At 39.4% G+C, this 15,015-nt stretch overlaps 1 protein-coding gene across 2 annotated transcripts; it reads left to right on the plus strand.

Moving 5' to 3' along the window:
• Nucleotides 1–7,460: 7,460 nt before the first annotated feature.
• Nucleotides 7,461–13,386, plus strand: LOC110929226 (phosphatidylinositol 3,4,5-trisphosphate 3-phosphatase and protein-tyrosine-phosphatase PTEN2A). 2 transcript variants are annotated; one of them, XR_004888452.1, is made up of 14 exons: nucleotides 7,461–7,598; nucleotides 8,604–9,067; nucleotides 9,783–9,884; nucleotides 9,991–10,047; nucleotides 10,165–10,230; nucleotides 11,038–11,214; nucleotides 11,318–11,404; nucleotides 11,494–11,558; nucleotides 11,708–11,784; nucleotides 11,855–11,901; nucleotides 12,004–12,134; nucleotides 12,591–12,660; nucleotides 12,734–13,267; nucleotides 13,300–13,386. XR_004888452.1 is itself a non-coding variant. In XM_022172363.2 (13 exons), exons 2-13 carry the CDS (start codon nucleotides 8,633–8,635, stop codon nucleotides 13,169–13,171), a joined length of 1,752 nt encoding a protein of 583 aa, XP_022028055.1. In that variant the 5' UTR covers nucleotides 7,461–7,598; nucleotides 8,604–8,632; the 3' UTR covers nucleotides 13,172–13,385. The 2 variants fall into 2 exon arrangements, 1 of the variants encoding a protein (XP_022028055.1); XM_022172363.2 differs by having other exon boundaries at nucleotides 12,734–13,385.
• Nucleotides 13,387–15,015: the final 1,629 nt, after the last annotated feature.

The following is a 15,015-nucleotide window of genomic DNA, read 5'->3' on the forward strand; positions in this document are numbered from 1 at the left end:
AAATCTAAAAATTCAACCTTGCTTATTCTGTGGGTTAACAAAACTGCTTGGATATATAGGTAACCCCTGAAATCTTGTTTGAAAGGTCCCTTATTCTGAGATACTAGGTCTTTATGCTCAGTGATATCTGGGGTATTATCCCGGGACTTCTGCTGTATGGAAGTACTGACCTAGTCCCCGGATAATGCTTTCTACAAAAAGCTTTGAAATATAAGCTCGCCCCCAGCAAGCTGATGAAACAATAAAATTGATAGTCGCTGCTGTTGTAATCAAAAGATCCTCTAAAGGGGACACACTGAAAAGTCGAAGCCGTCATCTCTTTGCGTATACGGAAGTATCGACCTGAGCTCTCACGGCCCTCACACCTAACCCTTGAACATATATCATCTGTGGTATACTCACCTGTAAGATTGAATATTGGGATCTGGATACGAGAGTATATTCAAGTAGTGGGACACACGGATAACTTTAAGTGCTTAAGACATTAACATCGTATCTCGGAACAATTGAACTTTGTGTGAAAATTTAAGTGGATCAATATACTGACAATCTAGGTGAATTGTTTAGAACTTAAAATGAAATCGCAGCTTAATGGTGTTAGTGACATGTCTCAAAAACTGATATGATCCTCTTACGCGAACTCACAAAAACATTGTTTGTAAATATTTCATTTCTGCATTTTCTTGATTCTTCAAGTAGTGTTAGTTACTTTCTTTCAGAAAATCCAAAAAGATTTTTGGTGTGTTTTAGCATAAATTTTGAAAAATTCAAAAAGATTTTCGACGACTGATATTGAAAAGTTGATTTTCAAAATTCCAAGTGCTAAACATGATGAACAGGTGGTTTGGGAGAGTGTGTTGTTTTGATAAGAAAAATGATATAGTTGCAAGTGGTTCATCAGAAACTAATTGATATACTTGTTTGTGATAACTTCAATTAGAGTCTATATGCTTAAATGTTTATCATAAAACTTATGTTTGTAGTAGGGTTTTATGCAGGAAAAGTCAATATTTGAGGGGGAGTGCATGTTGATGATGATGAATTTAAAGATGTTAACATCTAAGAGAAAAAGTGTGTTGGTGATAAAAGAGAAAGAGATGAAGTTAGAGAGAGAGAAGCCCAGAGACTGATCAAGATTGAAAAAGTGAAGACATGATATTGTCAAAGACTCGATAGTCGACTCGTCAACATCTGAGGGGGAGTCTGTTGGTGCATGCATCTGTCGACTTCGTCTTGTATCAAGTCTTACACTGAATTATATAGATTAGGGCACATTATACGAGAAAATAGGATAGCATATGTGTATAGTATGATGATTTCGCACATAGGGACATGCAGGTGATTTCGCTGATATGGACATGTTAGGGTTTCGCTCATAAGGCATGTACATTGGAGCGAAATCTCAAGCACTATATATAGGTGCTCATAAGCGAAATATGGATAACAGTTGTGCAATTCCATACCGAGGTGCTGCCGGTGTGAGATTTGGATGTAATCTGTCAGATATCAATACAAAAAGGTGTTAAAAGTGATTTGCTAGCTGTTTCTAAATCAGATACTTGTTTTCCGCACCTGTATCTGATCAAAACTCCTCTGAACGACTCGTTCGAGTCGAAACACGATCCTACATCTTCAGCACTATCTAAATCGCATCTGGGTACCAGATCGCGATAACCTTCGTGAGCTCATTATGAAAGAGGCTCACAAGTCTCGTTACTCTATTCATCCAGGTGCTGATAAGATGTACCAGGATCTGCGTACGACTTATTGGTGGCCTGGCATGAAGAAGGACATTGCTGTATATGTTTCTAAGTGCCTTACTTGCTCGAAGGTAAAGGCTGAACATCAGCGTCCTTCTGGACTCTTAGAACAATCCGAAATCCCAGTTTGGAAATGGGATATCATTGCTATGGACTTTATTACTAAACTGCCCCGTACACCTAATGGTCACGATAGTATCTGGGTGATCGTTGATCGTTTGACCAAATCAGCCCACTTTCTTCCTATTTGTGAGGATTATAAAGTGGAGAGACTTGCTCGAATCTATACCGATGAGATTATATGCCATCATGGCATACCTCTTGACATAATCTTAGACCGTGATGGTTGTTTTACTTCACGTCTTTGGCAAACTTTTCAATCCGCTATGGGTTCTCATTTGAATCTTAGCACGACCTTTCATCCTCAAACGGATGGACAGACCGAGTGTACAATTCAGACCCTAGAGGATATGCTCCGTTCTTGTGTCATCGACTTTGGGGGTAACTAGGATGTACATTTACCACTGATTGAGTTCTCGTACAATAACAGCTATCATTCCAGTATTCATATGGCTCCTTTCGAAGCTTTGTATGGCCGCAAGTGCCGATCTCCTCTCAGCTGGCATGAGATTGATGACAAGCAGTTTACTGGCCCTGAAATCATTCAAGAGACAACGGATAAGATTCTTCAGATCCGTGATAACTTGATCAAGGCTAGGAGCAGACAAAAGAGCTATGCTGATAATAGGCGTAAGCCTCTGGAATTTGATGTTGGTGACCGAGTTCTTCCTCAAGGTATCTCCCTGGAAGGGAGTAGTTCGTTTTGGTAAGAAGGGAAAGCTCACTCGTCGCTACGTGGGTCCTTTCAAGATACTCGAAAGGATTGGCAGGTGGCGTACAAACTCGACCTGCCACATGAACTAAACAATGTGCATCTAGTGTTCCACGTATCCAATCTACGTAAATGCCTAGCTGACGAGGAACTGCAGGTTCCCCTTGAAGACTTGCAAATAAACGAAGTTGTACACTTTGTGGAGAAACCGGTCGAAATCATGGATCAGGGCGTCAAGCGACTGAGGCGTAGCAAAATTCCCATCGTAAGGTTCGTTGGGAAGGAAAGCGTGGGGCCAAATTCACTTGGGAACTGAAAAGTGAGATGAAGGCCAAGTATTCGCAGCTCTTCGAGCAATCTTCTTCCTAGATTTCGGGGACGAAATCTCCTAAAGGAGGGGAGACTGTAACACCTGCGTCCCTAGACTTTTAGATATTGCCAAAATTTTTTCCCTGAACTATGTGGTCATTGATACTTTTGATACTTGGCGATTCTTATTCTAAATACTAGATTCTTGTGATGTCTAAATCTAGATTCTTAATACTTAATACTATGAGGCTTGACACTTAAAACTAGATACTTGATACTTGATTCTTGATTCTTGACACTTGATACTTGATACTTGGAAGAATAGACTCTTGACTCTTGATACTTTGGTGCTTGACTCTTGGGGATCGTGAAACTCGAGACTTGGTTGAACGAGGGATTGGAGTCTTGTCACTGGCGGAAACTATGAAACTTAAAGTCTTTTGTGTTAATGCTATAATCTAGTTATAAATAATACGCAACGCTTAATCTAACTCGCAAAACGAATCAAGGACGGTAAGACGGAAAAGATGGGATTGACCGAGTGGCAATCCGATCGGATGACCAACTGATCGGATGGCCACTTGATCGAGTTGCCATCCGATCCGAGTGCACACCGCCTTAACTCTTCTTCCACACTATAAATAGGCCTATCACATCACCATTCTCACTGATGTGACAGCCTCACTCGACCAGACACACGCACTCCTCTTTTCTTCCATTTCTCGGCGATTTCGGTACGTTTTACACTAGATTCTTGTACATCTTTGATCTACACATCATTCTCTATGAGATTCTCCCTTGAAATCTCACTTTCCACCATGGAATCTCTAGGATTTGAGCTTTTGAAGGTGATGTCATCATGGCGGTTTGTACCAAATTGTTGTGTGATATCATTCTGGTCAAGATCTAGCTCAGATCTAAGGAACTTCATGCGTTTTACACTAAGTCTATGCTAGATCTAAACTTTTCAAGCTAAATCCTATATTTATCTTCCCCTTTTCCTAAACTTTTACTTAAAACGGTGAGATCCGGATCTAAACGGACTGTAGACTTACTATTAGTCTGGAGTCGGCTTGGAAAGGGATTGTTACCGGAGAAGACGACCGGGATGTGAATTCTGACATAAACACCGGCATGAACGGACGACTGAACGGACTGGGGTGATTCCCATCCGATCAGATCGGCTGTACACTGATGTGTTTACCGTTGTCTCAGTGTGTACTATGTCGTCGTTGTTTAAACAAAAATTTAGAAACTTTACAAGTTTGGGAACGAGACAAGGATAACCCGATCGAGTGGCAATCCGATTGGATAACCATCCGATCGAACAACCACCCGATCACGAGACACTTGTCTTCCAACCCTAAACATTTTCATACCTTGAAACTTTGATCGTCGAATGGCAATCCGATCGAACTACCATCCGATCGAGGTGACAATGTGCCTTAGAACCTTTCAACACTTAGAATCTTTTGAGACTTTGAATTTTGAAAACTTAGAACCTTGGGTCGAATGGCAATCCGATCGGATAACCATCTGATCGAATAGCCATCTGTTCCCCCCACACAATAGCCATCCCAATCGAATGGCAATCCGATCGGATAGCTATCCGATCGAACAACCATCCGATCAGGATGACTGATCCGACACTTTGCGCAATCTCGTTATTTTGCCCGACTCTTAACTGTTGTAATCTAATCAAGCTAACTCTAAAGAGCTCCCTTTGATCCAATAACAGTTAACCTGTTAAGCAATCATTGTGAGTATACTCGATCCCTTTTTGTTTTAACCTTTGAGATGTAACATGTATTCTATTAAACTATGATGCTTGAGACTTTTGCAAACTAAACTCTATCCTATGTGTGTGTGAAACTCGTGACTCTTGTATTCTATTTGTGCTATGTGGACGTTTAATCCAGGGTGTGTAGTTCCGCCTTAACAATAGTAGTGCTATAGGAGATGCACCTTCCCATTATTCTCGAGGGTATTGTTAGGAGGATTCTAGTTTTCCTCGAGACTTGGGAAAACAACAAAGCATCGGGATACTTGGGCTATCACTTGTTGGACTGCGAACACTAGCATGGCTGAAACTATTTTGTTACATTTACACGATGGATATGAGTTATTTTAAACTACTATGCTATACTCAAACTTGTATACTCGCCGGTACATTTTGTACTGACTCTATTTTAATACATGTTGCAGGCTGATAGGATGCTGAATCATGGAAATCAAGCTAGGGCTGATGCTTAGAAACCCACCTAGTTAAAATCTAGACTTTGAACAATGATTGATGGTTGTATTTTGAATCTTTTGTCGGTGATGCTGTTTTAGACAAATTTATGCATGAATCTTGATTAATCTATATTGAAACTTTTATTGTTATGGAATCTCATGAGCAATCTGAACGCTTAGTGCTCGCACACCGATGTTTCCGCCATCGGTTGGGGTGTGACAATATACACCCGTACACTCTCTTTATCTCTCTTTACCCTATATCTACTCTCTTGTTTCCCTTGCTCTTTCTACTGTCTTCCTTTGGCTTCACTGCCTAGTTTTTTAGTTGTTTTAGGTACCCAATTTCTTTGAGGCGGCATTTCCCATCCACGTGAACCATAGTGTTTGTATTGTACGAAGTCAATAACATGTGAGTAGTCATTGGTATGATCCATGGTAGGGTTCTTATAACAAAGCTAGTTGAAAAAGAGTATAAAATAGTAGAGGAGAAGTTTACTTGGGTGTTTTTTGATATTAAGTATTGACTAAAGTAAAGTTTCAGTCCCTCCCTTTGGTTTACACCCAATCGCAGGTTTAGTCGTCATTTGAAAAATTCAACAATCCAGTCCCTGACATTGTCAATCGCTCTTAATCAAACCCCTGGTGCAAACAGCCGTTAGTCAATAATTAGTTGACCAGGATATTGTTGTCTTTTTTACTTAAAAAGGAAGGGCAATATCGTCATTTCATATTTTCTAACCCAAGATAGCACATACCATCCCTCTCAAAGCCCTAAATTAAAAAATTCAGTCTTCCCATCTTCTCCATTCACTCCCTTAATAAACACTAAATCCTAGTTTGACAACGCACACCAATTAAACCGATAATACATGCACATTATTAATTAACAAACCAATTAGAACCTGAAATCGAAGCAGTTATCATCCCAATGAAGGATGGGTGATGAGCAAAAGGTATCTGTGGTCCTGAGTTCCTGACGGTTGGCATCGAAAATATAATCCACAAAGTAACTTGTTACAAAAGTTATGTACCAAAAAAAAAAAAAAGCCAAATTACTCAAACGAGAAAAACAAAAAAAAAAAAATCATAGTATATTCTCTCTGTACACAGATATATCTTTTATGTTTTTATCTAACATGGGTTAGATAAATGAGCCTCGTATATTGTGGATTATATAAGTGTCACCCCAAAGGCCACCATCAACACCACCTTATGGTTAAGGAATATGTTATGATGTTCCTTCAAACTTTTGGACCTCCTGGTACAGTATACTTAGCAGCAAAAGCCATGGTAGCAATCAAAACTGCTACTGCAGTGTAGTTTTTTGCATTTTCCGTCAACCATGCTTAGCCTCCGTGCGACGCTGATTGTTATTATAATGTAACAACTGTTCAACTGTCTTTGATTTGGAATTCAGTTTAAACTGGTGGTGGTTGTGTGGAGATGGGTGGTGGTTGGTGAAGATGAAGGGGACTAAAAGGGGATTTGGGTTATTCGTATCGCAGTCCCTTAAAGGTAATATGGTCTTTTAACCATAATTCAAACGGTTGGCTAACATAAGTTTGATGGAGGGACTTGATTGAGAGCAATTGACAACGTCAGGACTGGACTGCTGAATTTTTTCAAATGAGGACTGCATCTGCGATTGAGTGTAAACTCCAAGGACTGAAACTGTACTTTACTCTTAAGTATTTTATTATTATTAAACACTACATTTTTTACTTTTTTTGGGGAGGGGGTGGTTCCCATGCCCAATAGTCACTTTTTCTCCTAAATGTTCTCAACTCGCCTCACGCTCCCGCCCTACACCTAACTTAACGCCTTAGAATAGCAGTGTGACGTCGATGGCGCCTCCAACGCGACAAGGGACGTGACCCCTTTAATCCCCACAACACATAGCCTTAAAAAGGCGAATCTCAAATGTTTTCTTTTTGGACACACGAGCCACAAGGTATTAACTCTTTTAACTTTATACTCATATACTTATATGGTACATTCTTAAACTTGAAATATACTAAAGAGAAAGTGTATTGTACAATCTGGGTTAACGTACGATGCGTACGCTAAGAAATATAACATGCGTGATTAGGGTTTTACCCCATGCGTGATTTCTGATTTTGTACATGCGTGATTATGTTCATGCGTGATTATGGTTTTCAACATTCGTGATTAGGGGTTTTTAAGTTTTATAACATGCGTAATTTTCCAGCATACACATCATACGTTAAGAAACATTGTACGTTAACCAACCCCTGTAGTAAAACGTCATATACATATAAAAAACAAAACATAAGGACCTTCTTGCAAATACGTAAAATTTATCCGACTCATTGTTTTACTCACACACTCATTCAATCTTATAGGCACACAAAACGCAACTTAAGAAGACGACGCCTGCTACTACCACCGAAAACCGCCGTTAACCCACCGTTAACTGCTATCCGAAACCACTTATTCCGGTAACATATTAGCTAACGCCGTTCCTTAAACTGTCACTCCATATATAACCAACTGTTTTACAACTATATTATCTTCTTATATGAAGTTATGTATATACATACATACATAATACATACATACTATACAAGTATGTGTTTATATAATTAGGGTTTCAGATCAGATGAAATTTGTCTGTAGAATTTCCGAATTTAATATTTGTTTGGATCCGTGGATTGCGTTGCCCTCTTTTAAGAAGTGAATGTTCAAATTTGTTTGTGATATTTTGAGATTCTGTAGTTGATTGGACTATTTAGGGTTTTATTTGTGTTTAATCTGTAAATACATACATCTGATCTGTATGTACTATGTTCTATCACTTTTGTTTGAAGTGATGATCTCTGCAGTTAATGCGGTAAAATATCGGATATCGGTCAAGACCGATATTTGAAATATAGGTTATCTCGGTGAGATATTGGTGGGATATCGGTAATTTGAATATAATTCAGAATTTATATATATAGCAATTTAACACCAATAATTCAGTGATATATCAGTGAGTGATATATCGGTTATATCAGTCAAATATCGGTGTTATATCGGTCAAATATCGGTGATATATCTGTCAATATCGCCGATAATATCGGTCCCGATATTTTGACCGATATTTGACACCGAAATTTTACTAAGGGACCGATATTATTTGTGAAAAAATAAGGTCAAGTTTGGATAGGTGCGTTTACTCTGTTTTTTTCTTTTGGTTTAATACTTTAGTGCGAATAGACGGTCTATCAAAGAGGTGACTGTGTGACCAAAAGTGTGTACTGTGTAGTGACTTAACTATGTAGTAAGCAACAAACTTTATTTCCATAATCTAGTGTGTCTATATGAAGTTTTTGGTATTTTTTAATGAACGCCTCGCATACGCGGTGCGCGCGCTTTGCGTATCGGCTTTTGGGATCATTGATAATTTGGTATCATAGACAGCTTCCTCTTACATGTACTATCTTGTTGTATTGTATTCGTAGCTTTGAGTTAAAGAGATCCGATACACGAAATGGATCAAGAATCTACTAACACAACATCGCCTCCCGTAAAAGACGTGGGCCCACAAACCGTTTCCGCAGTGGATACTGGACCCGATACCGCACAAGATTCACAATCAAAGACGTCTGCGTTCGGCTTAACCACATGGGCCAAGAGTCTGAAACTTCCCCAATCTATGGGAACCACACAAGACGAAGCTTCATCTGAAAATGCAAATGCTGCCAGGTCACCTTTTGCTCGTTTAACTAGTGGACTTGCGTTGCGTTTGTCTCCAAAAGCTCACCCGCAAGATGATAATAATAGCCCTGATGGAACCCCAACAACGCCGACAGCTGGCATTATTGGAACACTCACTAAAGGTTTTGTAGACACGTCTAAAAATGCGGTCAAGGCTGTCCAGGTCAAGGCTCGTCATGTTGTATCACAAAACAAACGAAGATATCAGGTATGTTTATTTATCTTTCACTATGTTGTAATTTGGAAATCTTTAAATCTGGAATAAAATGCCATTTCTGTCCCTGATGTTTGGCCAGTTTTGCGACTTTCATCCAAAGGTTTGTTTTTCGCATCTGGATCCAAAAGGTTTGAAATCTTGCCATTTTTCATTTGGCTCGTTAACTTCATCCTTTTTTCTCCGTTAAGTCAGGGATATTTCTGTCTTTTTTGCTAACTTAGAGGGCAATTCGGTCTTTTTCACTTGATGTAAAATGACCGAATACACCTGAAAACGACCGAATTGCCCTTTAAGTTAACAAAAAAGACAGAAATACCCCTGACTTAACTGTGAAAAATGGATGGAGTTAACGAGCTGAATGAAAATGGCAAGATTTTAAACCTTTTGGATCCAGATACGGAAAAACAAACCTTTGGATGAAAGTCGTAGAACTGGCCAAACCTCAGGGACGAAAATGACATTTTACTCTTAAATCTATGTACATTCATCAATGTTTTTTTTTTTTTTTTAATTTCTGGGAAATTATCCTTTTTTCCCACATCATTTCTAGTTTCATACTGGGTTTAATAAGGAAAAAGAAGTATTTTATTAGCTGAGTTTTATGATAGTTTTTGTATTTTATTTGATTTGGATTTTTATAATACCGTCTCACGAAAAGAAGAATTTATTACACACATCGGTTATTGTTACTTTATGTTGGTTTCAGGAAGGGGGTTTTGATTTAGATATGACGTACATCACCGAGAATATAATTGCGATGGGATTCCCCGCTGGTGATATGAGCTCTGGTTTCTTCGGATATGTTGAGGTCAATATAGTGTTTCTGTCGTTAACTTTTCAGAATTCTACTACCATATTTGATGAAAATGGTTTAGCTGATTTTTTTTTTTTTTTTTTTTTTAAATTTGCCGTAGGGATTTTATCGTAACCACATGGAGGAAGTTATCCGGTTCTTTGAAACCTATCACAAGGTAAAAACAGTTTCTTGTCGATCTTTTCTACATTCAATCTACAATCACATTGCTTGATACCCTCCTATGTTTATAACTTTGCGGGAATTTTTTTTTTTTGTTATTTGTAAATATCAGGATAAGTACAAGGTGTACAACCTTTGCTCCGAGAGGCTCTATGATGCATCACTGTTTGAAGGGAAGGTTTGTCAACAACTCAACCTACTTTCAATATTCATGTTTCGGTCAGTGAAAATCATGCTATTATTGTCTGTAGAATTTTGTCAAGCAAGATAATATATTACAAGTATAGGGGTTAACTAACCTTTAACATGAATTGTTTTCATCTAAACCATTATATACATAGATGTTGATAATTTTTTATTTTTTTCACATTTGTTTCTTTTTCATTTCAAATGATAATGAATATTTACTATTTACACATAACTAGTATGTTTACCCCGCGCGTTGCGGCGGGTTATCCGTAAGGTACCGACACTCGGTGTAGCAACAACGTAAAACCATGGGGAAAAGAACATTGAAACGTCAACGTATGTATCGAAGAAAAAACATTAAAAGGCGAGATAGTAAAATAAAAGAATTACCAGTTCTAGTAATACCTATACCGGTAACGATATTGTTTGGTTGGAGTCGGTTTAGTTCGTCACGTTAGCGAGAAAAAACACTAAAAGGCGAAGTACTAAAAGGAACAAAAGTAGAGGGACTAAACATGTATATAACCAAAGTTAACTAATGGGGGAACATTTTATTAAAGTAGAGGGACTAAACATGTATGCTAGGCAAGTTAAAGTATAAGGACTAAACATGTAAATTACCAAAGTTAAGCGTGAAAGGAGTAAAATTCTTGTGGCCAACCACAAGGTGACACGTGGCTATGTCGGATTGGCCCACCGACATAGCCTTTTAAGTATATGTACAATGGTTAGTGTGGTTAACTTGAATCCTTCCATTGATATTTCACGTCGCTAAATACTTTTCAACTATATGCAGGTTGCTAGTTTCCCATTTGATGACCATAATTGTCCCCCCATTCGACTCATAATATCATTTTGCCAGAGTGCATACTCATGGTTGAAAGAGGACATTGAGAATGTTGTAGTTGTGCATTGTAAGGCCGGAATGGCTAGAACGGGCTTAATGATTTCAAGTCTTCTGTTATATCTAAAGGTAACATCATCAAACATTCAAACGTTAATTTTACTAAAGTAGAACGCACGTGATATTGACGTTCTAAATCTACTTTCGCCTTTTTTTACTTCTCCCAATGCAGTTTTTCCCTACAGCTGAGGAATCTATATCATACTATAACCAAAAACGATGCGTTGATGGAAAAGGTCTTGTTCTCCCTAGTCAAATAGTAAGTCAAACTTTGACTACAGGCTATACTCGTATTTAAGTTGTTGTCATATATCTGATATTCTTCTCTGGTGTTTTCCATCATGACAGAGGTATGTCAAATATTTTGAACGTGTTCTGACGTATTTTAATGGAGAAGATCAGCCCGGACGCAGGTACATCCTATACTTAATTTTGAGTGTTGCCCATTTAGGTCGTGTTTGGTAGCGAGCTTTTTGGAGCCTATTATTGTAATAGTGTTACTCATATTTAACGCATTTAAATGCTCGTAAAAATAGTCAAAAACATGTTTGCTGTATTGTAGGTGCATGCTTAGAGGATTTCGCCTTCATAGGTGCCCATATTGGATTAGGCCCTCTATTACCATCTCTGATCACAACGGTAAACACCCAACAAGTCTAAATATCTTCCCCCATGTGCCTTCTTTTATATTATGTCTATTTGTCTGCAGGTGTTCTCTTTTCAACCAAAAAACATCCTAGAACCAAGGATCTATCAGTACGTCTTTTTTTTTTTAAAAACCAAATTTCATGACACGTCAGCAACATGTTGAATGATGATTGGAGTTAATTATGAAGATTATGTTCTACTACTGTGCAGCCTGAAGACTTTTGGTTTTCTGCACCGAGAAAGGGTGTAATGGTCTTTGCTCTGCCTGGTGAGCCCGGTTTGACCGAGTTATGTGGTGATTTCAAGATTCATTTTCATGACCGTCAAGGCGACTTTTACTGGTACGCTTCAAATCTTCAGTTAATCAACTTAACATCATACTAAGGGGCTGTTTGTTTACCTCTTAATGAAGCTCTTAATGGTTCAGACCTCTTACTGGTTCAACACTTAATGGTTTCGACTGTTTGTTTCGCAAGTAAATGTCTGAATGGTTCAGACATTTGCCTCTAAATGATTAAGCATTATACTGAGTCTGAATGGTTAAGACCTCTAATCTGAATTGGTCAGACATTTGCCTCTGAACGATTAAGCATTATACTGAATCTGAATGGTTAAGACCTCTAATCTGAATTGGTCAGACATTTGCCTCTGAACGGTTAAGCATTATACCGACTCTTAATGGTTCGTTCAGCACTTAATGGTTCAAACCTCTTACTGATGCAGCAATTAACCATTCAGAAGTTGTCAAACAGCCCCTAAGTTACTAACCGCTTAACCGCTGTTTTTTTTATTTATAGCTGGCTGAACACAACAATGATTGAGAACCGGAAGGTTCTAACTACTAATGATCTGGACGGGTTTGACAAGGTAAGTTTTTAGTACTTTATAAATTATAATGCAACAAAAATGTTCATGAAAAATATAAATTAATTATCTGCAGAGGAAATTACCATCCCCGGGGTTTCAAGTGGAGGTTGTGGTTGTGGACTACGACAGTGCTGCTCAACCCAAACCCGAAACCGAAAGTACAACCAAATCAGCAGAGGGTACAAGTGCAGATCCTCCGCCACCTGCGGCGTCTGAACCCACCGCCACAAACTTACCTAAAGACTCCAAAAACAGGGAAAAAGAAGACGAGGTGTTCTCTGACACCGAGTCTGAAGCAAAAACCGACGCTGCATCAGAAACCAGTTTGGCTTCTGGGAAAGTTATGAATTTGACAAGCGACACAAAGAATCTCTCTTTAGGGAATTCGGGCCCCGCCCAAATAGATCCTGCTAGTGGGCCGAAAACTGATCCGGCAAGCGAGTTTAAGGCGATGGCGGCTGATGCGTCCGTATTTACATTTGGAGATGAAGAAGACTATGAAAGTGACTGAGAATGAGTGAGCGAGTGACTTGTGATACGCCGTTACCTGTACATAAAATGGACCTCAAAGAACTTTTCTATTTTAAAAAAAAAACTTATTTGATTAATTTAGGAATTTGGTTGGTAAGATTTAATGAATGTTACAAGGATGAGTTTGATTTTATTTTCTTGTAAGATGTATGGAAATTGTTGATGACAGAAGTGATCAAACTTTTTTTTATTAATGTTCTTTTTTGCAATAGGAAATAATCAGGAAAGTTGGTGGGTGATAGCTTCTTCCTTAAAGTTGGTAAAAGGGATTTATTAGGATGAACCACGGTACCCGGTATTTACCGATGTTGTACTTACTCAGTGAAGAACCAGGAAGTCAAGTTCAGGCCGAAGCCTGTAAATGAAGATCTGGGTCTTGTTTTAAGGTTGACAGAGTTTCCTGCAAAAGAGAAAACCGTTAGGCTCGCCGCAGAGATGGGAGGGCCACTCTGCGACCACCCTCCGGCGTGAGGATAAGTATTGGTAGAGAGAGAAAGTAGGGACGAAGGTTCAGAGAAATCGTACTTGGATTTGTACTTTGAAGGGGTATTTATAGTAGTCAACTGAGATGACGTCATCCGTCTGGACGCACTTGAACGGGGGCTCGTCCTCGGAGTCTTCTGGTGCGGGCGGACATGCTATGGATGCCCGCTCGAATGCAGTCCGGTTCGTCTCTGGGACACATGTTCGGCTTCGGACATGCGTCTTCAAGTCCCCTAGTTTGGGAAGTCTTTCTTGTGAAGACTTTGTCAAACTATCATTCCAAGCTTTGTTATCCCGTTTGGGTGACGTGTTACGGTTTGGAGTAGTTTTAAACAGGTTACGTGGCGTGTTTTGTATGGTGCGGGTGACCTTCTCTACTTGGGCTGTCGGTCACCCATATGTGACGGTAACGGAACCCTTGTTGGGAATCGTGGGAGGCGACGGTTGATGTGACTGGCCCCTAACCGACTTACATTTTCCTATAAATTCAAATTTTACCTCTTCATTTTCACCGTTTTTTCCTTTCTCTTCCATTCTCTTCTGCTGTTACCCTCTCTAGTGTCTTCTTCTTCTCCAAAGAAAAAAGGTGCGTCTTTGTTCCTTTTTACCTTTTACAGTTATGGCTCCGGGTAAGGAGAACCTTTCGGAGAGTGTGAGCGTGCTTACCCAACGTCAGTTGGATAAGTTTATTAGAGAATATAGGATTCCCTTAGATCTACATCCGGTCCTCTCTTCCAGTACGGAAGCCATATACCCCTTTCGTCAAGGGAAATTCCCCTTTTACACCCGTGTCTGTAACTTTGCCAATTATAGGGTTCCTTTTTCCCGTTTCCTGATTAGGGTTTTGCAGTTCTTTAGGGTCCACGTCTGTCAGGTTAACCCATTCGGCCTTAGCCGTGTTAACCATTTCGAGATCTCTTGTCGTGCCCTTGATAAGAAACCGGATTTGAACGTTTTCCGGTACTTTTATGAGTTTATCTCGGCCGGAGACTGGTATACTTTTGCACACCGGAAGAATGTCCCATCTCCTTCTTCCAACGAACGGTCTAGTCTAAAAAACTGGAAGGATAACTTCTTTTGGTTAGACGACCGTTGTCTTCCGGAGGACATGAGGTGGCGTTTTAAGGACCAGTCCATGTCGTTTGACCTTGAAGAGGGCTTTGTTTTTAGTGAGAGCTTAGTCCGTGCTCTGATCGAGCATCAGTCCCCTATTCGTCCTCTTCCCGAGCATTTCCTTTGGTTAGGTCGAGTTAGTTTTTCGTGGGCCCGGGGGGATAAGGATTGGCCGATCATACGCCGGAAAAGTGATCGTAAGTTACGGTTCTTTATACCCCCTTCGGC

Source organism: Helianthus annuus, chromosome 3 (genome assembly GCF_002127325.2).
Source record: "Helianthus annuus cultivar XRQ/B chromosome 3, HanXRQr2.0-SUNRISE, whole genome shotgun sequence".
Taxonomy (NCBI): domain Eukaryota; kingdom Viridiplantae; phylum Streptophyta; class Magnoliopsida; order Asterales; family Asteraceae; genus Helianthus; species Helianthus annuus.

Coding starts and splice junctions, on each gene's coding strand:
- LOC110929226 (XM_022172363.2), top strand. CDS start 8,633: ATGGATCAAGAATCTACTAACACAACATCGCCTCCCGTAAAAGACGTG. Junction 11,405..11,493: donor TTGTTCTCCCTAGTCAAATA/GTAAGTCAAACT, acceptor CCATCATGACAG/AGGTATGTCAAATATTTTGA. Junction 12,661..12,733: donor ATCTGGACGGGTTTGACAAG/GTAAGTTTTTAG, acceptor AATTATCTGCAG/AGGAAATTACCATCCCCGGG.